Below are 24,038 nucleotides of genomic sequence, written 5' to 3'. Positions count from 1 at the left end.
ATCCGGCGCCCCGACTGGGACTAGAACCTGGGGTTCCGGCACCATAGGTGGAGGATTAGCCTAGTGAGCCGTGGCGCCGGCCAAGACCAACTAGTTTTAATGGTATTTTTTAGTCCAAACTATCACAACTCCGAGAGGAACTCTTAAGATGACCAGGTGCACCAACCTGGTCTATACGTCTATCTCAGGCTTGTTGGACTAAGTTCATAAAGATCTGCCTTTGGCCTTGTGACCAACACACTGTCATGTGTTCACACCATTTCCCCTTCTTGGACAAACAGGAGGACTGCATTTCACAGCCTCGCTCACATTGGATTGGGACCATGGAGGCATGCCAAAGGAAGGCGAGTGCAAGCCAATACCATTTGTCTTCCCCAGCCGTGTTAACTTGGAAGGCCTGTGCTCTGGTTGCCAAAGCTATGGGATGAAGGCTACTTTACTTGCACTTAGACTATGCTGTGGGCCAGAAACAAAATTTTATGTTATGCATTGGGATTTGAGATTTATCCATACTTGTCACAGAGCCTAGCTAAAGCCTAACATTTTTTTACTCTGTTGTTTTCACAGTTCGGTTCACAGGGATGGCTTCGGGATCCTCATCTCCAGTTCAGAACTTCCTTGGAACTCCAACTTATTATTTTCAGCTGATTTTTGGATAAGTCTAGCTGTGTGTACCAGAGAACTTTCAAACTAAAACTAACTTCTCTTCTGAAATCTGCTTTGTTTTTCCTCTTCCTTGCTCCAGTCCATTTTGCAGTGTTCTAATGAAATGTCTGAGGCAGGGTGGCCTTATCAAGAAAAAGGTGCATTTAGCTCACGATTTTTGGAGGCTGTGTAGGGTTAGCTCTGGGAAGGGCCCAACACTGGATGTTGGGAACACACACAGGAGGACAGCACAGGACTAAGAGACAGTGTGGGCTTTAGGGACCATCCTTGCATGAGACCTCAAGAGTTCCACGAGAAACACCTTATTCCCTTTCAAATCCCCACCTCTTAAAGGCTCCACGTCACCTAATATCACCAGCTGGGAGCCAAGCTCCCAACACAGGAGCCTCTGGGGAGGCAAACACCATCCAAACCTCGGCAGCACATGCCCTTCAGTCACGTCATTTTTCCAAATTAAAACCCTGTGAGTCATTCTTGAAGCTTTTCTATGTCTTCTTACAAAAGTTTCTTTCTTTTTGTCTTTCGCTTTCAGAAGTTTTAGGAGGACATAGGCTGTCTTGTTGGGGCTCACCGAGCTTCTTGAATTTGTGGGTTTATGTGTTGGGGGTCTTTGGCCATTTGTTTTCCATCATCACACACTTTTTCTGTAACTCTGATGACATGAATTAAATGTCCCATGGCTGCCTAAGGCTCTGTTCACTTCATTCTTTTTTCTCTGTTTTATTCAGATTGGATAATATCTATAAATTCTGACTTTCATCATCTCTAATCTGCCATTGAGCCCGTATGTTTTTTAAAAATTTCATTTGCTCTATCAGTTTTAAAGGGTCCATGTATGTCTTCTTTGTGTTTTGAGACTTTCTATTTTCCTATTTGTTTCAAAGGGGATTGAGATTGTTTTAGTACCTTTAAAAAGTTTCTCTCAGGGTATGTGTCAGATAATCAAAGACCTCTGTCATCGCATTAGTGGTGTAGATTGGCTTTTCTCATGCAAGCTGATATTTTCCTGGCCTTTTACATGAGAAGAAATTTGGATTGTACTCTGGACATTTTGAACTTTATATAATGAGATGTGTCTTGTTTAAATCCTATGAAAAACAGATTTTTTTTGTTTAGTAGATCTAATATTAGGTTCAGGTCAAAGAATCCAGCCAACATCCTGGGGCTATGGTTTTAAAAAAACCTTTCAACACCTGTGTAGGGCTGTTTAGCTCTTTCCTGCATGGGTGCCACTGGCAGATTTTGGACCTGGGAAGTGGACTGCCTTCATTCAGCATTCAAAGTCTTCCCTGTCTCGGGTCAGATCCACGCACGCACAGCATGAGGGAGAGCCCAGAAGCTGAGAAACAGCTCACTGCGTCTGCTTTCACGAGCTCTCCCACCTCCAGGATCTCTCCAGCACCTTCTGGACGCTCAGCTGTTCTCTCTTTGTCCTTCAACTAGAAGAGTGATTTTTAGCTGCCTTGTGCACCCACACCACACACGTCTGCAACTTTGCTCATGCCTGGGGCCAGGTGGTGGAAGGGGAAGGAGGGAGAGACAGACAGGCACTGAGAAAGAAGGAAACAAGGCCGGCGCCACGGCTCAACAGGCTAATCCTCTGCCTAGTGGAACCGGCACACCGGGTTCTAGTCCTGGTCGGGGCGCCGGATTCTGTCCCGGTTGCCCCTCTTCCAGGCCAGCCCTCTGCTGTGGCCCGGGAGGGAGTGCAGTGGAGGATGGCCCAGGTGCTTGGGCCCTGCACCCCATGGGAGACCAGGAGAAGCACCTGGCTCCTGCCTTCGGATCAGCGCTGTGCGCCGGCCACAGCGCACCGGCCGCAGCGGCCATTGGAAGGTGAACCAACGGCAAAGGAAGACCTTTCTCTCTGTCTCTCTCTTTCACTGTCCACTCTGCCTGTCAAAAAAAAAAAAAAAAAAAAAAAAGGAAACAAGAAGAGTAGATTTATTTCCCATTCTCTGGGGATCAGGGATTCCAAACTGGCAAAGGCTTGCTTCCCTCAGACTTGTGGCTCCTGGAGGCTCCCACTGCATGCGGCTGCTGCCGCTCCTGCCTCTAGTGGAGCTGCGGTGGAGAGGATTAAAGACAGAGGCTGAGCACTCTCTTTGAGCACTGAGAGTTCCTTTCCTGCTCCAGAGCCAAAACTAGAGAGCTTTCTTTCACTGGTGGCTTCTCGGCCCCAGTCAGTGTCCACTTCTAGATTTCATGCTGCTTAGTGTTCATACTAGGTGATATCAGAGTAGGGAAAATGATAAATTTGGGGCTGGTGCTGTGGTACAGAGGGTTAAAGCCCCAGCCTGCAGCACTGGCATCCCATATGGGTGCTGGTTCAAGTCCTGGATGCTCCACTTCTGATCCAGCTCCCTGCTAATGCACATGAGAAAGCAGTGAAAGATCGCCCAAGCGCTTGAGCCCCTGCACCCACATGGGAGACCCAAGAGAAGCTCCTGGATCTTGGCTTTAGAACAGCTCAGCTCCTGCTATTGCAGCCATTTGGGGAGTGAACCAGAGGATGGAAGACTTCTCTCAATCTCGACCTCTCTCTCTGTCATTCGTCTTTCAAGTAAATAAATCTTTAAAAAATATAGAAAATGATAAGTTCACCAGCATTTCAATGGATCTTTAAATTTTGATCTTCCTCCCCAGTCTGCTTCTACTTACTTTGTGCGGGGTGGACAAGGTGGTGTATCAGGTTAAGCTGCCAGTTGACATGCCTGTATGCCCTGTTGGAGTGCCAGCTGGGGTCTGGACGACTCTCCTTCTGATTTAGTTTTCTGCTAATGCATACAGAGAGGCAACAGATGATGGCTCAAATGTTTGGGCATCTGCCACCCATGTGGGAGGCCTAGATGGAGTTCCTGGATCCTGGTTTTGGCCTGGAAAACCCAAGCCATTGTGGCCATTTGGGCAATGAACCAGTGGATAGGAAATCACTGTCTCTCCTTCCCTCCCTATAACACTTTGAAATAAATAAATCTGAAAAAAAGTGAAATAAAACCTAGCTGAGACAAACAAAAATTGAGAGACTTTGTTGCCAGTTTACCTGCCTCACAAGAAATGTTAAAAGAAGGGGCCGGTGCTGTCGTGTAGCAGGTAAAGCCACCGCCTGCAGTGCTGGCATCCCATATGGGTGCTAGTTCAAGTCCCGGCTGCTCCACTTCCGATCCAGCTCTCTGCTACAGCCTGGGATATCAGTAGAAGATGGCCCAAGTCCTTGGGCCCCTGCACCCACGTGGAAGACTTAGATGAAGCTCCTGGCTCCTGGCTTCGTATTGGCCTAGCTCTGGCCATTGCGGCCATGTGGGGAGTGAACCAGCAGCTGGAAGATCTCTCTCTCTTTCGCTGCCTCTTCCTTTCTGTAACTCAGTCTTTCAAATAAACAAACCAACCTTTTAAAAAAATTAAAAGAAGCTCTTTGGAGAGGGAAAGTGATATAGGTAAGAAACCTGAATCTATATTCAGAAAGACAGAACACCAGAGAGTAGATGAAAGCAAGATAAAAACATTTTTATTGATATATCTGACAGTTTGTTCACAATTATACTAGCAATAATGTATTCAATTATGTATGTTTTAGATAAAACATACATTTTTTCTTTCTTTTTTTTTTTTTTTTTTTTTTTTGACAGGCAGAGTGGACAGTGAGAGAGAAAGGCAGAGAGAAAGGTCTTCCTTGGTTCACCCTCCAATGGCCGCCGCTGCTGGCGCACCACACTGATCCAAAGGCAGGAGCCAGGTGCTTCTCCTGGTCTCCCATGCGGGTGCAGGGCCCAAGGACTTGGGCCATCCTCCACTGCACTCCCGGGCCACAGCAGAGAGCTGGCCTGGAAGAGGGGCAACCGGGACAGAATCCGGCGCCCCAACCAGGACTAGAACCCGGTGTGCTGGTGCCACAGGTGGAGGATTAGCCTATTGAGCTGTGGCACTGGCCACAAACATAGATTTTTAAAAGATTTGTTTATTTGAAAGTCAGAGTTACGTAGAGAAGGAGAGGCAGAAAGAGAGAGGTCTTCCACCTTCTGGTTCACTCCTCAATTGGCCTCAGCGGCTGGAGCTGTGGCAATCTGAAGCCAGGGACCAGGAGCTTCTTCTGGGTCTCTCATGCGGGCGCAGGGCCCAAAGGCTTGGGCCATCTTCTTCTGCTTCCTCAGACCATAACAGAGAGCTGGATTGGAAGTGGAGCAGCTGGGACTCCAACTGGTGCCCATATGGGATGATGGCTCTGCAGGTGGTGGCTTTACCTGCTACGCCACAGCGCTGGCCCCAAACATGCATTTTTAAGTGTGTTTATATCTGAGTGAAATAAATGACAGTGATGATACAAAAGAGGGGACAAAGGAATTGAGATTTTTTTTTTTTTATTATGAGTTCCTTGAAGTGTTTAGTGTCATTGCTTGGATTAGTTACAAATTAGAGCAACCACTGAAACAAGCAAACAAAAATTGGATAGACTAAGAGAGCTGAGAAAATGGGATCATAAAAAAATGCTCAGTTGAAACCACAAAATACCCAGAGAAGTGTATTTGACAAAACTAATAAGCACCCAAAAATATGACATAGGCTAATCCAACTACAACAATAATCGTATTAAATGTCAGTTAGAATACAGAGATCATCAGGATGAGTCAAAAGGATGAAATCCAGTTATAGGTTGTCTGCAAGAAACTCACTTTAAATAGAAAGACATACATAGAGGAAAAGTAAATGGATCTGGGTGGGTGTCGTGGCCCAGCAGGTTAAGCCGCTGCATGGTTTATCGCCTCCCTTATCAGAGCACCAGTTAAGTCCTAGCTACTTTGTTTCCAATCCAGCTTCCTGTTAATGCGCCTGGGAAGCACCAGAGGATGGCTCAGGCAGTTGTGTGTCTGTCACTTTCAAGGGAGACCGGGATGTAGCTCCTGCCTCCTGGCTTCAGCCTGGCCCAGTACCAGCTATTGCAGGCGTTTGGGGAGTGAACCAGCAGGTGGAAGACTGATCTCTATCACTCTGCCTTTCAGATAAATAATTTTTTAAATAGTTAATGGATTGAGGAAGACAAGCTGTTCTAACACTAATCAAAAGACATGAGAATCATTATATGAATTTCAGACAGAAGAATTTGGAGCATGGAAAGTTATCAAGGATAAAGAGAAGTATTACATAATGATATAAGGGCTAATTTTCTAAAAAAATAACAATTTTTAATGTGTATACTTAACAACATAGGCTCAAAATACATGAAGCAAAACTGATAAAATTGTAAGGAAAAATGCTCACGTGTGAATCAGGCATATAACTTGGAGATTTCAATATTTCAGTATCAGAAATGGACAGAAAATAAGATCGGAGTTGGTGAACTCAGGGGGCTTCCATAGCTTTGGCAGCTCATGACAAGAGCCTTGGGTGATTACTGACGCCATAAACAAGAGTGTCAATTGTTAAGTCAACAACAGGAGTCACTGTGTGCTTACTCCCCCGTAGGATCTCTGTCCTTAATGTGTTGTACAATGTGAATTAATGCTATAACTAATTCTCAAGCAGTAATTTATACTTTGTGTGTCTGTGTGGGTGCAAACTGCTGAAATCTTTACTTAGTATATACTAAATGGATCTTCTGTATATAAAGATATTGAAAATGAATCTTTATGTGAATGGGATGGGAGAGGGAGTGGGAGTTGGGATGGTTGCGGGTGGGAGGGAGGTTATAGGGGGAAAAAGCCACTATAATTCAACCTTTGTACTTTGGAAATTTATATTAAATAAAAGTTTTAAAAAATGGACAGATTCAGCAGGCAGAAAATCAGGAATGACATAGGCAAATCAAACACATCATTGATCAGTTAAATATAATTGACATCTACACAAAAAAATACCAGAGTAACAAAAAAAATAGTGTATAGGGACAACACTGTGGCACATCATGTCAAGCTGCCACTTGCGACACCAGCATCCCATGTGGGAGCATGTGTTCAGGTCATGGTTGCTCTATTTCTGACCCAGTTTCCTGCTAATGCACCTGGGAGAGCAATGGAGGATGGCCCAAGTACTCAGGCAACTGAACCCACCTTGGAGACCCAGATGGAGTTCTGGGCTCCTGGTTTTGGCCTGGTCCAGCCCCAGCCATTGCAGCCATTTGATTAATGAACCAGTGGGTGGAAAATTTGTCACTCTGCCTTTTCAATAAATAGGTTTTTTTTTTTTTGTTTCGTTTTAAAAAGAAATAATAGTAGGCAGTACCCAAAGTAAATAGAAACATATGGTTCCTTTCACTTGTTGTGTTGATGAGCATACAAAAAACCCCACATTTTTATTTTAACTGTTAGGATGAGAAGACACATTGTTAAAAATGAGATTTTGGAAATTGCTTCAAATAGAGTTGGCTTGAATGTTCTAAACAAAATAAATAATCACCAGTTGGATAAAACTGCTTGTTTATTTTCTTCTCCCAGTAATCTTATTTTGAACTCCATTTTGTCTACTAGACTTCCTGAAGACTTCAAAGAGAAATAATTTTCTACTTTTCTTTTCATTCTGTATTAAATGGCTGTTGAGTAAGTATCAAAAAAGTCATAAGCTTTTCCAAATGTGATCAACACAGACTTTATAAAATACAAGATTCAGCTACGGAATAGAAATTGAGGATGTGTGGAGTGTTATTCCACTCGCTGTTAAGCAGATCCCACCAGCCTGCAGGTCTGGGGACATGGAACTAAAGCTGTGGGCTCACCAGACTTCATTTGTATGAAATTTTATTCACAGTCATGTAGACTAGTGCTAGTGTATTAAGTATGTGTCACATGGACTTTAAGATAGGTCAGTGTCCCAGATCACAAGTTAGCGCTGATTTATGCAAAGTTTTCAGTTTTTAGCGCTTGCACATAGCTCGGCAGTAGCTTACATCCCCGGTATTGATTCTATACCACAGCATGTGGCCACCAGGGGGCGGTAATGTGTTGCCATCACTTGGTTCCAAAGCCCACTTGAGGTTCAAAATGGTCACATGAAGCTGTTCCACAAGCATAGGACTTAGCACCCTGTCTTTAAGCAGACAGAAGATGACCTTTTCTTCAAACACACACAGTGTACTCAGTTCTTTAGGACATTTTAAACTACATTTCTAGCTTGCATTTTCGTTTTAACTGAGAAATGCTGGTTGACTTGTATTTCCTTCAAAAGATGTGTATTTTTTTCTATTTATAGAAATATCCTAATTATATCAGATGATGGTTGATCACTTTTATTTCCCCATATCTTTTAATAAAATTATATTAAAGGTGTGGTGGTTGAATCTGACTTCTACCTAACAATTATTTTCTAAAGTGGCTAAGTAGACGTCATAATGAGTAACTGAATAGCTATTTTCAGGGTTCTCTATGGGTGGATGTGCCATAGTGAAACAATCCTGAATGCTCTATCATACGCTAAGCCTACTGAACAACTGACACCTTACACGCGTCATCTGTGAACTTCACAGTCACCTTGGGTAGGCATTGGTATCTCCATTTGTCACTAAAGAAACAGAACTTCAGCAACTTTTCCAAGGCCACATAGCAAAGGCTAAGTTGATAGGCAGACCCTCCTCTGCCTCCAGGGCTTCTTAGTAATCAGTGCCCCTGGAATGTCTTCTCCCCCCCCCCCCAATATTCCACTATTCTAAAAGAATACAAATTTGCTTTCAACCTTTCACTTTTTTTTAACTTTTATTTAATGAATATAAATTTCCAAAGTACGGCTTATGGATTACAATGGCTTCCCCCCCCATAACTTCCCTCCCACCCACAACCCTCCCCTTTCCCACTCCCTCTCCCCTTCCATTCACATCAAGATTCATTTTCGATTCTCTTTATATACAGAAGATCAGTTTAGCATACATTAAGTAAAGATTTCAACAGTTTGCTCCCACACAGAAACATAAAGTGAAAAATAATAGATGATTTTTTTAATGATGATGAAATCAGATCAGACCTATTGTCATGTTTAATCCCAGTGAGAGTCAAGTTGGGAGTTGATAATTTCTTTTTTTTTTTTTAACAGAAGATCAGTTTAGTATACATTAAGTAAAGATTTCAACAGTTTGCACCCCCATAGAAACACAAAGTGAAATATACTGTTTGAGTACTTGTTATAGCATTAAATCTCAATGTACAGCACATTAAGGACAGAGATCCTACATGAGGAGTAAGTGCACAGTGACTCCTGTTGTTGACTTTACAAATTGACACTCCTGTTTATGGCATCAGTAATCTCCCTATGCACCAGTCATGAGTTTCCAAGGCTATGGAAGTTCAACCTTTCACTTTTATAAGTAATGATGTAATAAATCTTTGTGAATTATTTTTTTCGTTTGGTACTATCATTTATACATGGCATTACTAGAGCAAAAACAGCTTTTGTATGGGCTTCTTGAACCTGAGTAATTTAAAAAACATTCTGGAAAAATAGAATTAAAACATAAGCTTATTTTTGTGCAAGAAATTTTGCGATCTATGCATACAAGGGGTCCTTAAAAGTTCATGGAGGCCGGCGCTGCGGCTCACTAGGCTAATCCTCTGCCTTGCGGCGCCGGCACACCAGGTTCTAGTCCCGGTCGGGGCGCCGGATTCTGTCCCGGTTGCCCCTCTTCCAGGCCAGCTCTCTGCTGCGGCCAGGGAGTGCAGTGGAGGATGGCCCAAGTGCTTGGGCCCTGCACCCCATGGGAGACCAGGATAAGTACCTGGCTCCTGCCATCAGATCAGCGCGGTGCGCCGGCCGCAGCACGCCGGCTGCAGCGGCCATTGGAGTGTGAACCAACGGCAAAGGAAGACCTTTCTCTCTGTCTGTCTCTCTCACTGTCCACTCTGCCTGTCAAAAGAAAAAAAAGTTCATGGAAAATGAGTACTATGAAAAATTACACATAGATTTTAATTTTTCTGCATGAAAATAAATTTCTTCTAATTTCAGGTTTCTACAAACTTGTTGAAGTACCCTTATACATTAACTCCTAGCTTTTTAAACTCACATTAACTTTTTAAAACATTTTTAAAAATTGTATTTGAAAAGTAGAGTAATAGACAGAAATCACTCATCAGCTGGTTCACTTCTCAAATGTCCACAACAGCTGGTACTGGGACAGGCCAAAGCTGGGACAATCCCGGTCTACCACATGGGTGGATGGGACCCAGCCGCTTGCGTCATCACCTGCTGCCTCCTGGAATATGCATTAGCAGGAAGCTTGGAACAGAAATAGCCAAGATTTGAAACCAGGCACTCAGATATTTTTCAAAGTCGAAGCACTTTTGGATTTACCTCTTTTCTGCAACAAAACAGCCCCAACTGAAGCCATGTCTCCAAGGGTTTTGGCTGTTGGGGAGGAAGGGGTGAGGCAGGAAGCTACGTGTGGGAGCCACCACTCGTCGTCATGGAGCAGGAGTAGGAAGAGAATGAATGGGTGGGAGTCGTGTAAAGGCAGGTTTCTGAACCAACCCAATAACCTGCTCAGAGTGGGAGCTCCCCAGCCGCAGTGGGCCGCTGGGGGAGGCTCTCAGCTCCCTGTCCTGGGTATTCCTAGGATCGGACTGGTGGGCCCCGAGAGAAGACCCAGGTGACTGGGCTGAGAACCAGCTTTGGCACCAACAGCTCTTACAGGAGAGAGGAAGTAGGACTCAAGGAACAAGCTTGTAGAAAATGCAAATGTCACTTTGGGTTGGGAGGTTAGAGCTTGTGCAGAAATCAGTCTTTCGGTTTGGGGCTGGATCTGCCTTTGCCATGAGTATCTCAGGGGTTTCCCTTTCGGTGGCTTGAGGCCAATCCTCTGAGCAATCTGCTCTAAGCTTGTTCTGCTAAGACGCAGCTTACACTAGTTGGGGAACGTCTGGTCCATGGGCCATATGAGGCCCACATGATCATTTGGTCTGGGCCCTGCCAAGGCAACCACAGTTGGGACTTGAGCTTCAATAAATCTACAGCAGGCTAATTTTTCAGTTGATGATTTTGTATGGCCCATGAATGACGTTATATGTGTCCAGATGGCAAAAAAAAAAAAAAAAACAAAAAGTTTCCCCACCCATGCAAGGGGAGCAAGAGAAGACTAAAAAACAAGCTTAGAAGGTAAAATTGGAACCTGCTGTGATTTCTACCTACTACTAAGCCTGACTGCTCTGACATTCTGACTTTGTAGAACTCCAGGTGCATTGCTAGAAACAGCCTTCCTCACCGGATCTGTTGGCTGCTTGGTTCCAGCTCTGCTTTCTTGAACCCAGGATGGAAAACAGCTCACTAGTAACCCTGTACCAGCAACAGCAGGGAACTGGGGACCAGCTACAAGAGAGTGGACAGTCTCTGAGGTCACGGTCACATTTGGACAGCCCTGAGTGTCCCTACTCTCCAAGTCTACACCGTGACTCACTGTGCTAAGTGACCATGGACTTGCTTCCCTAGCTGACCACGACCCATCAGAAAGTGTCAGATTTAGCATGAGACACACACTGTATTTGCTGTCCAGATTTTAGGAATTGGTAGAAAGAACGCTAGCCTGAAATGGTGACAGTATCAAGGCAAGGAAAAGGTCGAAGAGAATGCGGGGAAATCTTTTCAGAGACAGCACTGGGAAAACAGAACTACTTTAACTGTATTTGAAAAGTGAGTTCCCCACAGTGTTTAGCTACTTCATTATTTCTAATGTATTTAATTGACCCATTTAAACAGGTTACATACTCTTTCTTGAACTGTGCATTTACCAAGATATCAATGGATACTAATCCAAAAGTAAAAGTATTATAATATAGATTTAATTATTAACCAACCTTACAATCACACTTTCCATCAGCATCATTTAAGACTTTATATTATAGGAAAACAACCAAATCAAAGAGGAAAATCCCTTGTCTGGGGTATTTGAACAATACATTGTTCTTAGTAATTGCCAATGATTCAGAGGTTCCTAAAGATGTTATTTGGGCTTCTATTATTTAGACACTGAACAAAATGAGAGTTTGTTGCACTGGCCTGACAAATATCATCTGTATATTCCAATGAATAGTTTCCTCTCACTGGCTTAGCTTATTATGTGGGCATGGAAATAGCTACTTTTTTTTTTCCTGGTTGGGGGGGACTGTTAAGTGAATCTGTTTCTGTACCATGTCATACTAAATATGTGATGCCAATGAGATGCACAGCCTGTACTTCTTTCCTGGTATTTCTCTTCCTATTGCCATTGGTTGTATGAAATTGAGTGAGTGAACTGGTGAGGTGCTAATGTTTGAGCATGCCAGGGAAGCTGCTTGAACTAAAGTGCTGTACACTACAAATTAAAGAAGACAGCTTAAACACCTGTGCAAATGTGCATTTCAAATGTGTGTGTTTCCTGTGGGTCACTGAGAACTATCTCCTTCCTATGTCAAGTAGCTCAGTGAACAATTTGCCCATCTACACCTAAAAGGCAAGAACTTTTTTTTTTGTTCTTTCTTGGCAGCAATACTTGGAAACTTTAAACAATTTAAATAATCAACTGATTTATGTTCCTCTTAGCCTTTCTTGGAAATGTCAAGCATTCATATTTTCAAGACTAATGAACAACCACCAATTGTTTTAAATTCATTATTTTCTCAACTGAAAGAGCGCTTACAGAGCACAGAAATAGCTAAGCTGTCTTTTTATAGGTCTCCCTGGCCAGGCTGAGGCCAGTTTAGATCGAAAGACAAAAAGCCCTCCAATTTTTTCCTCCAGAAAAAAATTCTCTTGGTTAAATTGGTCTTCTTTGTCTCTTTTGGTTTGGAAAAAGGAGATCCCACAGAGAGGATTCACAACCCAGGGCTCACGTGATCTTTGGGTGACCACTCAAGTTATTTTGCTTATCTCCAGGTAAGACTGAATTACATTTGCATTCTCAGATTCTACCTTCTCTTAAAAATAGCCGGGGAACATTCTGCCACCTTAAATGGTCACAAGTCCTAGGAGAGATGGTTTGGCTTTCTCTCCAGCACCCAGGCATAGCACACAGCACAAAACCTGAAATGCAATCATTTTGAAATTCAATCTACACAATGCATCTTGCTGAGCTAAGGCTCCCTGGCTTCCACATAGGAGGGATGGTAGAGGGGAGTTCAGAAGCAGTATTTGCCCCTTTAGCAATGAGTGCCTGCTTCAATTCACTAAATGACCTCCCCTAGATTTGGAGAAGGAAATGTGTTAGACCCCAAATGGTACAACCTCTGTTCTCCATGCTAAGGAATAGTTCAGCAACACATGAGGGTTGACTATGTAGTCCCCACTGTGGTTGTACTTCTTAGAAGACGGCAGTGAGCGGGATGTGACCCTTAGCTCATGGATACTTGCTTGGGAAGTGCATGTGGGGAGAAAATGTCATGTGCTACCCAGAATAGGAAGAGTATGGGCCAGTGCTGTGGTGTAGTGGCTTAAGCCACAACCTGTAATGCCAGCATCCCAAATGGGCACCAGTTTGAGTCCCAGATGTTCCAATTCTGATCCAGCTCCCTGCTAAAGTGCCTGAAAAAGCAGCTGAAGATGGCCCAAGTCCTTCGGCCCCTGCACTCATGTGGGAGACCTGGAAGAAGCTCCTGACTATGGGCTGGGCTGGCCCAGCCCAGACGGTTGCAGCCATTTGGAGAGTGAATCGGAGGATGGAAAATTTCTCTGTCTCTCTCTCCTGCTCTCTAAACTCTGCCTATCAAATAAATAAAATAAATGTTAAAAAAAAAGGATAGGAAGAGTAAGTGGCCACATTCAGAGCCAAGCTGTACTCTGGCTGTAGCTCCCAAGCCTTCTGGATTTCCTGACATGCAGCAACAACAAACAACAACAAAGAAATATCGTAGGGATCTCCATCACCTGAGATTTTTCTTTTCCCAAAAGTTATGTAACTCTCTTATTCAAGGAGCATCCATTCTGGGGAACCCACAGCAAGAACTAGACCTGTAATTGTTACCACGTGGCTACTGTGGAATCCCTGTACCTAAAGAGACTTCCCAACGTACTCAAATTGTTCTCATTGTGCTGACGGGAAAACAGCTTAGTTGGCAGTGGGCTCAAGAGAATCGTGCACCCACCTTTTTTCCTCCCAAAAGAAACATTTTATTTAATGAGTACAAATTTCATTAAGTACAACTTTAGGAATATAGTGATTCTTCCCATCATACCCGTCCTTCCACCTCCACTGCCACCCCTCCGCCTCCTCCCTCTCCCATTCCCAGTCCCATTCTCCATTAAGGTTTTCAATTAACTTTATATGTAGAAGACCAACTCTATACTAAGTAAAGATTTCAAAAATTTGTGCATGCATGTGTGCGTGTGTGTGTGCGCACACACACACACACAGAAAAACTGTTTGAAAACAAGTTTTATAGTTAACTCTCATAATACAACTCATTGAGGACAGAAGTCCTGCATGGGAAGTTAGTGCACAGTGACTCCTGTTGTTAATTTAACAATTAACACTCTTATGTATGATGTCAGTGATCACCTGAGGCTCTTGACAAGAGCTACCAAAAGCCTTTTGAATCCACAGTCTCTGTCAGTATTTAGACAAGGCTATAAGCAAAGTGAAAGTTCTCTCCTCCCTTCAGAGAAAAGTACATCCTTCTTTGATGACCACTTCTTTCCACTGGGGTCTCTCTCCCACTTACATTTTTTTACTGGGACCTATTTTCAATTGACTTTATACACATATGATTAACTTTATATTAAGAGTTCAACAAATAGTATGGAGAAAAAAAAACTGTTCAACAGTCCAGACAAGGGCTATTCAAGTCATTGATTCTCAAAGTGTCAATTTCACTTCTACAGATTGCCTTTTAGGTGCTCTATTAGTTCTCACAGGTCAGGGAGAACATATGGTATTTGAACTTGGGACTGGCTCATTACGCTAAGTATGATGTTTTCCAGATTCATCCATTTTGTTGCAAATGAATGGATTTCATTTTATTTTACCACTGTGTGGTATTCCACGGTGTACATATCCCATCATTTCTTTATTCAGTCTTCAGATGATGGGCATTTAGGTTGATTCCATGTCTTAGCTATTGTGAATTGAGCTGCAATAAACAAGGGGGTGCAGGTAACTATTTGCTGATTTCATTTTCCTTGGGTAAATTCCCAGGAGTGGGATGGCTGGTCATATTGTAGGGTCTATATTCAGATTTCTGAGGTATCTTCAGACTGTCTTCCATAGTGGCTTTACCAGTTTTCATTCCCACCAACAGTGGATTAGGGTACATTTTACCCCATATCCTTGCCGGCATTTGTTGTTTGTTGATTTCTGTATGAAAGCCATTCTAACTTGGGTGAGCTGAAACCTCATTGTGGTGATGCTGAACATTTTTAAATGTGTCTGCTGTCCATTTGGATATCCTCTTTAAAAATGTCTGTTTAAGACCTCTGCACATTTCTTAACTGGGTTGTTTGTCTTGTTGTTGTTGTGGAGTTTCTTGATCTCTTTGTAGATTCTGGTTATTAATCCTTTATCAGTTGCATAGTTTGCAAATAATTTCTCCCACCCTGTTGCTTGCCACTTCACTTTCCTGAATGGTTCTTTTGCAGTATAGAAGCTTCTCAATTTGATATAATCCCAGTTGTTAATTTTGGCTTTGATTGCCTGTGCCTCTGGTTTCTTTTCCAAGAACTCTGCCAGTGCCAGTATCTTACATGGTTTCCCCAATGTTTTCAAATAATTTGATGGTATCAGGTCATAGATTTAGGTCTTTAATCCATTTTAACTGGATTTTTGTGTAAGGTGTAAGGTAGGGGTCCTGCTTCATACTTCTGCATGTGGAAATCCAGTTTACCCAGAACCATCTGTTGAAGAGACTGTCCTTGCTCCAGGGATTGGTTTTAGCTCCATGGTCAAATATAAGTTGGCTGTAGATGCTTGGATTTATTTCTGGCATTTCTGTTCTGTTTTATTGGTCTATCCATCTGTTTTTGTACCAGTAGCAGGCTGTTTTGATTATAACTGCCTTGCAGCATATCTTGAAATCTGATATTGTGATGCCTCCAGCTTTGATTTTTTTTTTTTGTATAATACTGCTTTAGCTACTTGGGGTCTTCTGTGTTTCTGTATAAATTTCAGCATCATTTTTTCTGTATCTGTCTGTGGAATTTTGATCGATACTGCACTGAATCTCTAAACTGCTTTTGGAAGAATGGACATTTTGATGATATTGCTTCTTCCAATCCATGAACGTAGATTTTTCCATTTTTTGTATCTTCTATTTCTTTAATGTTTTGTAATTCTCATTGTAGAGATCTTTGACATCCTGGGTTAAATTTATTCCAAGGTACTTGATTTTTTTATAGCACTTGGGATAGATCTTAGAATTTCTTTCTCATCTGAGACACTATCTATACAAAGGCTACTGATTTTTGAGTATTGATTTTATATCTTGTTATTTTACCAAACTTTTCTCTGAGTTCCAATAGTTTCTTAGTGGAGTCTTTTGGATCCCCTATATATAGAATCATGTGGTCTGCAAATAGGTATAGTTTGACTCCTCTTTCCCAATTTGTGTCCCCTTGATTTTTTCTTTAAGATTTTCATTTTATTTATTTGAAAGAGTTACAGAGAGAGGCCAGGGCTTTAACCCACTGTGCTACAGCGTTGGTCCCTTCTTGATTTCTTTTTCTTGCCTAACGGCTCTAGCTAAAACTTCTAGGACCATACTGAATAGCAATGTTGAGAGTGGGCATCCTTGTCTGGTTTTTGATTTCCCTTTTGATTTCTTCTATTACTCAGTGTTCATTCAGGAGCATGTAGTTCAGTCTCCATGTGTTTGCATATACTCTAGAGATTTCTAAGTTGCTGATTTCCAGCTTCATTCCACTGTGATCAGACAAGATGCATGGTATGATTTCAACTTTTTTGAATTTGCCAGGATGTGCTTTATGGCCTAGCATGTGGTAAATCCTAGAGAAAGTTCCATGCAGTGCTGAGAAGAATGTGTATTCTGCATGTAGGTTGAAAAGTTCTGTAGATGTCTACTAGGTCCATTCGGTCTACAGTGTTGATTAACTCTTGATCTTCAGTCTGGTTGATCTGTTGATTGCTGAAAGTGGGGTATTGGAACCCCTATTACTATTGTATTGGAGTCTATGTCTCCCTTTAAATCACCCTTTCTTTTAATTAGCCAGGTGCCCTGTAATTAAGTGCATTATATTTACGTCTTCCTGTTGAATTGATCCCTTAATCATTATATAGGGCCCTTCTCTGCCACTTTTAACAGATTTTGTGTTTAAGTCTATTTTTTCTTATGTTAGGATGGCTACACCAGCTCTTTTTTTGTTTTCTGTTAGCATGCACTACCCTTTTCCATCCTTTCACTTTCAGCCTGTGTGCATCTTTGTTGGTGAGATATGTTTCTTGTAGACAGTGAATAGATGGGTTTTGTTTTTAATCCATTCAGCCAGTCTGTGTCTTTTAACTGGAAAGTTGAGGCCATTTACATTCACGGTGACTATTGATAAATAATGACTTTGCCCTGCCATTTTCCCATAAATATTCCTATTTTTTACTTTGGATATCCTTTGCACTTTTACTGGGAGATTTCCTTCCTTTACCTTCTTTCATAGTGATGACCGTGTTTCTATGTACAGCATATCCTTAAGCATCTTCTGCAGGGCTGGAATGGTGGTGGCAAATTCTTTCAATATCTCTTTGTCATGGAAGGTTTTTATTTCACTTTCATTCATAAATGAGAGCTATGCAGGGTATCGTATTCTGGGTTGACAGTTCTTTTCTCTTAAGACTTGGACTGTATCTTGCCATTCTCTCCTAGCCTGTAGGGTTTCTGATGAGAAGTCCACTATGAGCCTAATTGGAGATTCTTTGAAAGTAATCTGGTGTTTATCTCATGCACATTTTAGAATCTTTTCTTACATTTTACTGTGGAGAGTTTGATTATAATGTGTCATGGTCGATATCTTTCCTGGTCATGTCTATTAGGAGTTCTATGCACTCCCTGTACTTGGATGTCCCATTCTTTATTCAAATTAGGAAAGTTTCCTGTTATTATTTCACTAAAAAGGCCTTCTAATCCATTCTCTTTCTGTGCCTTCAGGAACTCCTAGAACTGTATGTTGGGTTGTTTGATAGTATCATGTAGATCCCCAAGTGTTTAGTTTTCTAACTTACTCTTCTTGTGTTTGGTCTGACAGTATAATTTCCTGTGCTTTGTCTTCTAAGTCAGACATTATTTCTTCTGCTTCACTGATTCTGTTGTTAAGGCTTTTTTTTTTTTTTTTGACAGGCAGAGTGGACAGTGAGAGAGAGAGACAGAGAGAAAGGTCTTCCTTTGCCGTTGGTTCACCCTCCAATGGCCGCCGCGGCCGGCGCGCTGCGGCCGGCGCACCGCGCTGATCCGATGGCAGGAGCCAGGAGCCAGGTGCTTTTCCTGGTCTCCCATGGGGTGCAGGGCCCAAGCACCTGGGCCATCCTCCACTGCACTCCCTGGCCACAGCAGAGGGCTGGCCTGGAAGAGGGGCAACCGGGACAGAATCCGGCGCCCCGACCGGGACTAGAACCCGGTGTGCCGGCGCCGCAAGGCGGAGGATTAGCCTAGTGAGCCGCGGTGCCGGCCTGTTAAGGCTTTTCAATGTATTTTTTATTTGTTCTATTGAACTCTTCATTTCCAAAATTTCATTTTGATTTTTCCCTTTTTTAAAGATTTTATTATTTGAAAGTCAGAGTTACACAAAGAGATAATGAGAGACATAGAGAGAGAGAGAGAGAATCTTCCAACCACTGGTTCACTCCCCAATTGGCTGCAGTGACCAGAGTTCCACTGATCCAGTGCCAGGAGCCAGAAGCCTCTTTCAGGTCTCCCATGCAAGTGCAGGGGCCCAAGGACTTGGGACATTTTCTACTGTGTACCAAGGCCTTAGCAGAGAGTCAGATTGGAAGTGCATCAGCTGCGACTTGAACCGGCGCCCATATGGGATGCCGGCACTACAGGAGGCTGCCTTACCTGCTATGCCACAGTGCTGGGCCCTGATTTCTCTTTGAGATCTCAATTTTGTGGGAGAAATTTTCTTTCATGTCATGTACGGATTCCATTAGTTTGTGTATTTGCTTGTGATTACTTCTAAGTAATCCTATGATCAATTTTTTGAATTCCATTGCTGGCATTTCTTCAATCTCATCATCTTCACAATCTAGTACTGAAGTGTTGTGTTCTTTTGGGGGTATCATATTGTCTTCCTTATTCTTGTTTCTGAATTGGTGCATTTCTTATGTGGCATTTGTGGAGATACTCATTGGTTTATTCTTTTTTTGCGGTGGCAGCTTTTATCTTTGTACTATGTGTGGATTAGTGGACTGTCTGCTTTCAGGGAATATCTAGAGGTTTGGGGTGGGTTTGGCGAAGGAGTGCTCCAGGGCGAAAGGTGTGTCTGAGGTGACAGAGGCAGGTTTGGCATGGTATTTTTTTTTTTTAATCAGAGGGGAGGTTTGTTCTTCTCTGTTGGTGCAGACTCAGCTGAGCCTCTCTCCTCAAAGGAGACCAGTGCCTGGGTGCTAGCCCCAATGCATATATTATTCATCCATACTACCACAAGATCACACTGTGCAGTCCTCAGTGTAGCCTCAGATTCCCCAGCAATGTCCCTCGCTAGGTAACCAGGGAGCCCAGATCATGTGGAGCCTCGCACAGTGACTGCCCAAAGTCCTAGCCACACCCCCAGTCTTCCCACATGGCCTCAGTGTTTTCACAGTCTTGGCACACAAGCTTCCCAATCATGAGCACCCAGCCCCGTATGTTCTCCCCACCAGATTAGAAGTCTCCGCTTGGCTGGTTGCTGCATGCGGATATGAGCTGGTGGAGCTGCTGTGTATGTCCATAATGGCACCTGCTCTCTATCAGTTTGTTACAGGACAGAGTTGTAGGGTAACTGGGGAGAGAGAAACATGTCTCCCCCTTTCTTTTTTCTCCTCTAGTTTGGCAGGTACACTATCCCCTACGGGGCTCCAAGCTGGACTCCCTCTAGGCTCTTCCTGCAGCTTTTTCGCCAGTGGCTTGGGCTGCTGCAGTATTGCCTTGCTTCACTCTCCAATGCTGGTACAGAGGCTCTCGGCTGCTGGAGTCCTGAGTTGTGCATGTCCTGTCCTCCGTGTAGGTCCACTGTGTCCCTCCAATTTGCATAGAGTTTCCCCTGCTGTTTTCTCCCTAACTCTTCCCTGAGACTGCACTCTCTACACTTTCTTTAAACTCTCTTCTCCTAGACTAGAGCAGCAAGCTCCCTCCCTACTCCATTATCTTAATCCCACCCCTGCACTCACCTTTTCAACCTGTACTGATTGTGGAACTCTCTTTCCTTCACAGCGTTGAACTCGTTTTGATACTTGAGCAGCTGTTCTCTCATTTTGGACACCTCTGTGGAGAACGCTTCCGGAAAGTTGTCCGCTTGCTGCAGGTGGAACTGCTGCTGCTGGATTTGCTCGGTGAACCGCTTGGCGTTCTGCAGCAGCCGGACCTCGGACTCCTGCGAGCTGGGTTATGGGAAGACAGGGATGTGCATGGTGACAAGTGTGCACCCTCAGCACACTTGGTGGCCCCTGCAGGGACCCAGCAAGGAGGACAGGGACCATGTCCACAGCTGCTCCCCGCTCCAGGGTCCAGTCCAACTGGGTGATGTTTTACTGCCAAGTGAGATGCTTAGGGGTTGAAGATGGATGAGGGTCAGATCCTGGCCTCACCATGTTGGCTCACATGTAGCTGAGAGGGACAGATGGCAACAGGTGGCTGGAACACCAGGCAGCAAGTGCTATCCCCGATGTCCAGGTCCAGACAGTGGGAAATGGCCGAGAAAGGATTAGATTCAATGGGAACATGCGATTTTCACTTTGAAGAATAATCATGACTCGCAAGGTAGGGGGAAGGTGATGAGACCACAGGTTTCCCCTCAACCTCCCCACCCCAGAACCTCCTCAGCAGCCCTGGTTTTCTGATGTGATTTTAGGAAATCCTTTTTTCCCCCTGGGAGAACTAACAAAGAAACTTTTCTAATGGTACTTTAGTTAGGGAATGAGGAAGAAAGCTGTCCCCATAAAATCACAGACATCGATTGGTTTTCCAAATTTCTAAGGCTAACTTTAACACCTGGCTGGAGCTGGACTCGACTCACAGTGGGGGGGATTCCCATGAGCTGAGCCATTACGTTCTCTGGCCTTGCGCCCATTTGGGAAAGGGGCTAAGCATCTGGTGGAAACAGATCTGAAGGGCCACAGGCACTGGCCTGGCTGCAATGGCCAGCATCTCCCAGAGCTCATGTAGATTGCAGGCTCAGCCTTCCCAGTGACCATGATTCATCTCTCTCAGAAACCCCCACATCAGCTCGCTCTCCTACGCAGGGGAAGCCCTCGCCATTTCCTGTTTGAAAGCCAGCTTTCTCTTTTGCTGTGTATGCCCTATCGAGGCTCCACACTGAGAGAAACCTTCAGGTTTCAGCCCATTTGCAGAGCCGCCCAACACTGGGACCAGGCCTGTCTCAACTGCAGTTACCAGCTCTGCCTGGTTCCCCCGGCTGTAGCACATCATCTGCTCCATGCATTTAGGAAGACATTTATTGGGCTGTCATGTGTTGCAAGGCCTGTGTCAGGAACAAGGCAGCAAAAGTAGCAGCTAAAGCAACGCCAGCACATATCATTCTCATTAATGGAAGCTGGAGCCACTCCCTTGCAACTCAGTTTCCTTGAAAGCTAACATCCTTTGTAAATCCAAAGTTATTGGACCAACTCTTGGAATGGAAAGGCATTGGCTTGAGCCCCAGCGCCTGTTTTCCCACAGAGAGGAAGGCAGGCTGGTGAGGGTCCCAGCCAGATATCAAATGGCAGTTTGTCCACATGTACGTGAGACATGAGAGCACCATAAAAAGTTTATGGAGAGGCAGGCATTTGGCCTAGCAGTGAGGATCGGTTAAGATGCCAGCATCCCCATCAGAGCGCCTGGGTTTGATTTTCTGTCTCTGGCCCCAGACTCCAGCTTCTGCCAACGCAGACCCTGGGAGGCAGCAGTGATGGCTCAGATAACCGGGTCCCTGCCATCTACGTGGGAGACCTGGACTGAGTTCCTGGCTTCTAGCTTCAGCCTGGGCCCAGCCCGGGCCATTGTGAGAATTTAGGGAGGGAACCAGCAGATGGGTGCTCTTTCTGTCTTTCTCTGTATTTCTCTCAAACTAAAAAAAAAATTAAGCTCATGGAAAAATGGAGTGAAGCTCATGGTTTCTGAGGTGAACTCATTTGGATTCAGTCCCGCAATTCTGGTCTCTATTGTGCCTTTCTCTCCCTCCAGGCAGTGGGAGTGAGAGAGTGGCAGGCATTCGTGGTAGCCAGAGCAAGAGCTAAGGAGTGAAATGGAGGTGAGATATAGAGGAAGGAAAGCAGTGGTTTTGCAACATAGCATGGAAGCAGGAAGCAATAACAACACAGCCTTGGTCATGCATTGCTCTTTGTCATTGCACTGCTGAGCTGTGGGCTGGGGAGGAGGAAGGGAAGTCAGAGCACCCTGCAAAGCCCCACTGGGCTCTAGGTAAGAGCTGTCCACAAGGCGGGAAGCCCTGCGGTGTGCCTTGATCTGCAAAGCAGCTCCGAAGCATGCCCTGAACCTGCATGGGGCTTTCTCCCAGCTAAGCAGTGAGAAGTAATTGCAGAGGTTACTCTAGATTCTTCCATCTACAGCCCCTACATCACCCTATCTTGAGAACTGCAAGTGGCGACAGAAGACAGGGGTGTGTGAGTTAAGGACCAGCAATAGGACAGGGTTTCTCCTTGTTTGTTCACTCCCCTGCCCCCTTGGTTCCCAACGACTCAGCAGGCATTCTAAAAGCTTGTCACTCTGTTCTCTGGAAACCTGTTCTTCCAACCTGCTGCTGACTTGGACTTGGGCAAGGCGAGTAGCCAGGGGTAGCAGGAAGAGGTGAGAAGTAGACAGTTGTCTCAGAAGACATAAGCCAGGGTTGCCACAGAATCCACAGCTCGAGGTGAGAAGACGAGAGGAGTCCTGCAGGAGGATCCCACAGCACGCACCACCAAACACCCCCATCCACCTGCGACTTTGGTGGTTGGTTACCCCACAGACCTGGGTCCCTTTCTTGAGGGCTGTCCCTGACCACAGGGATTTGTTTGGCTTCTGGAAGGAGCAGGTTGAAATGCCAGGAGCTCATGTCCCCCCAGGGCAATCCTTAACCAATGAGGGGTGGAGATTACAGGACAAACACCCCAGTCCCCTGCCCCCCACGCCCCCACTGCTGGCAGAGTTGCAGGTGTCTTACACGCAGTCCCTCCGGGGGCCTTCTGTGAGACCCCACAGTGGAAACCCACAGAGGAATCCACCCCTCGCTGGATGCCTCCCTCTCTGGTCTGTCTCCCCCAGCCTCTCATAATGCTCTCTTTCTCCTTTCTCAGAGCACTTGAACCCAGCCCCTTGCCTCCGAGTCTGCTTTTAGGGGGAACCTGAAGACAAGTCCCTCATAGGTCTGACGAGAGATGCCTGCACACTGGCAAATGGCATACCTCATCACCGTGTCGTGCAGGAAGGTGTACTTGGCCTTTAACTCCGCCATTCTGGTCCCATGCAGCTTTCCCGTAGCATGTAACTAGTAAAGAGAACAGAAGGTTCCGATTAGCCATTGTCATCTGTAGGCTGGGGCAGAAGACAAAGTGGGTACTTAGAGAGATATAAGTAGATGTCACAAAGCTTTCAGTTTGAAATTAGAGAGGAGACACACGAGGCAATGTGATTCATTACAAAAGACACTGAGTGTTTAGAGAAAACAGTTCTACAAAGCCGGCGATGCGGCACAAGTGGGTTAAGCTGTTGCCTGCGACACTTGCATTCCCATGTGGGTGCCAGTTCTAGTCCTGGCTGCTTCACTTCCAATCCAGCTCCCTGTTAATGCACCTGGGAAAGCAGCAGAGAACAGACCAAGTACTTGGGGCCTTTCCAGCCATGCAGGGGACCCAGATGGAGTTCCAGGTTCCCGGTCTCAGTCTGGCCCAGACCCAGCTGTTACGGCCATTTTGGGAGTGAAGCAGCAGATGACAACTCTCCCTCTTTCTCTTTCTGGCACTCTGCCTTTCAAATCAATACATTTTTTAAAGAAAACAGTTGTAGTTCAGGAAACTCCGTGGTCTTTTCACCTCTCTGGACTTGTGACTCCTACATCTATAAATTGAGGGCACTGAGTTAAACTCTTCCAGTTGCGGAAAACACCTCCAAGTTCAGCAAGCAACTAAACCGGTGTAAACTGCCAGGCTGGTCATTTGTAAATCAAGAGAAGGAAAAATTGAGCGTCTATTATGTGCAAGTGTCATACGTCAGTTATTTCATCCTCAAAAATGTGGTATGGGGTAGGGATTCTTATCTCCACTCGAAGGTACAGTTCAGGTGAGTTAAGTAATTTGCTTGAGATTA

At 44.5% G+C, this 24,038-nt stretch overlaps 1 protein-coding gene across 1 annotated transcript in view; it reads right to left on the bottom strand.

The window, feature by feature from the left end:
• CCDC146 (coiled-coil domain containing 146) overlaps positions 1 to 24,038 on the bottom strand; it is a 206,088-nt gene that overhangs the window by 66,362 nt on the left and 115,688 nt on the right. Inside the window, exons 3-4 of the mRNA XM_002712021.5 lie at positions 23,138 to 23,220; positions 19,907 to 20,116 (exon numbers count right to left, since the gene is read on the bottom strand). Of these exons, the coding sequence (XP_002712067.2) occupies positions 19,907 to 20,116; positions 23,138 to 23,220 (293 nt within the window). The remainder of the gene's footprint in view (positions 1 to 19,906; positions 20,117 to 23,137; positions 23,221 to 24,038) is intronic.

Source organism: Oryctolagus cuniculus, chromosome 3 (genome assembly GCF_964237555.1).
Source record: "Oryctolagus cuniculus chromosome 3, mOryCun1.1, whole genome shotgun sequence".
Classification (NCBI taxonomy): domain Eukaryota; kingdom Metazoa; phylum Chordata; class Mammalia; order Lagomorpha; family Leporidae; genus Oryctolagus; species Oryctolagus cuniculus.
The sequence above is the reverse complement of the archived record's forward strand: the minus strand, read 5'-3'. Positions and strand labels throughout refer to the sequence as shown.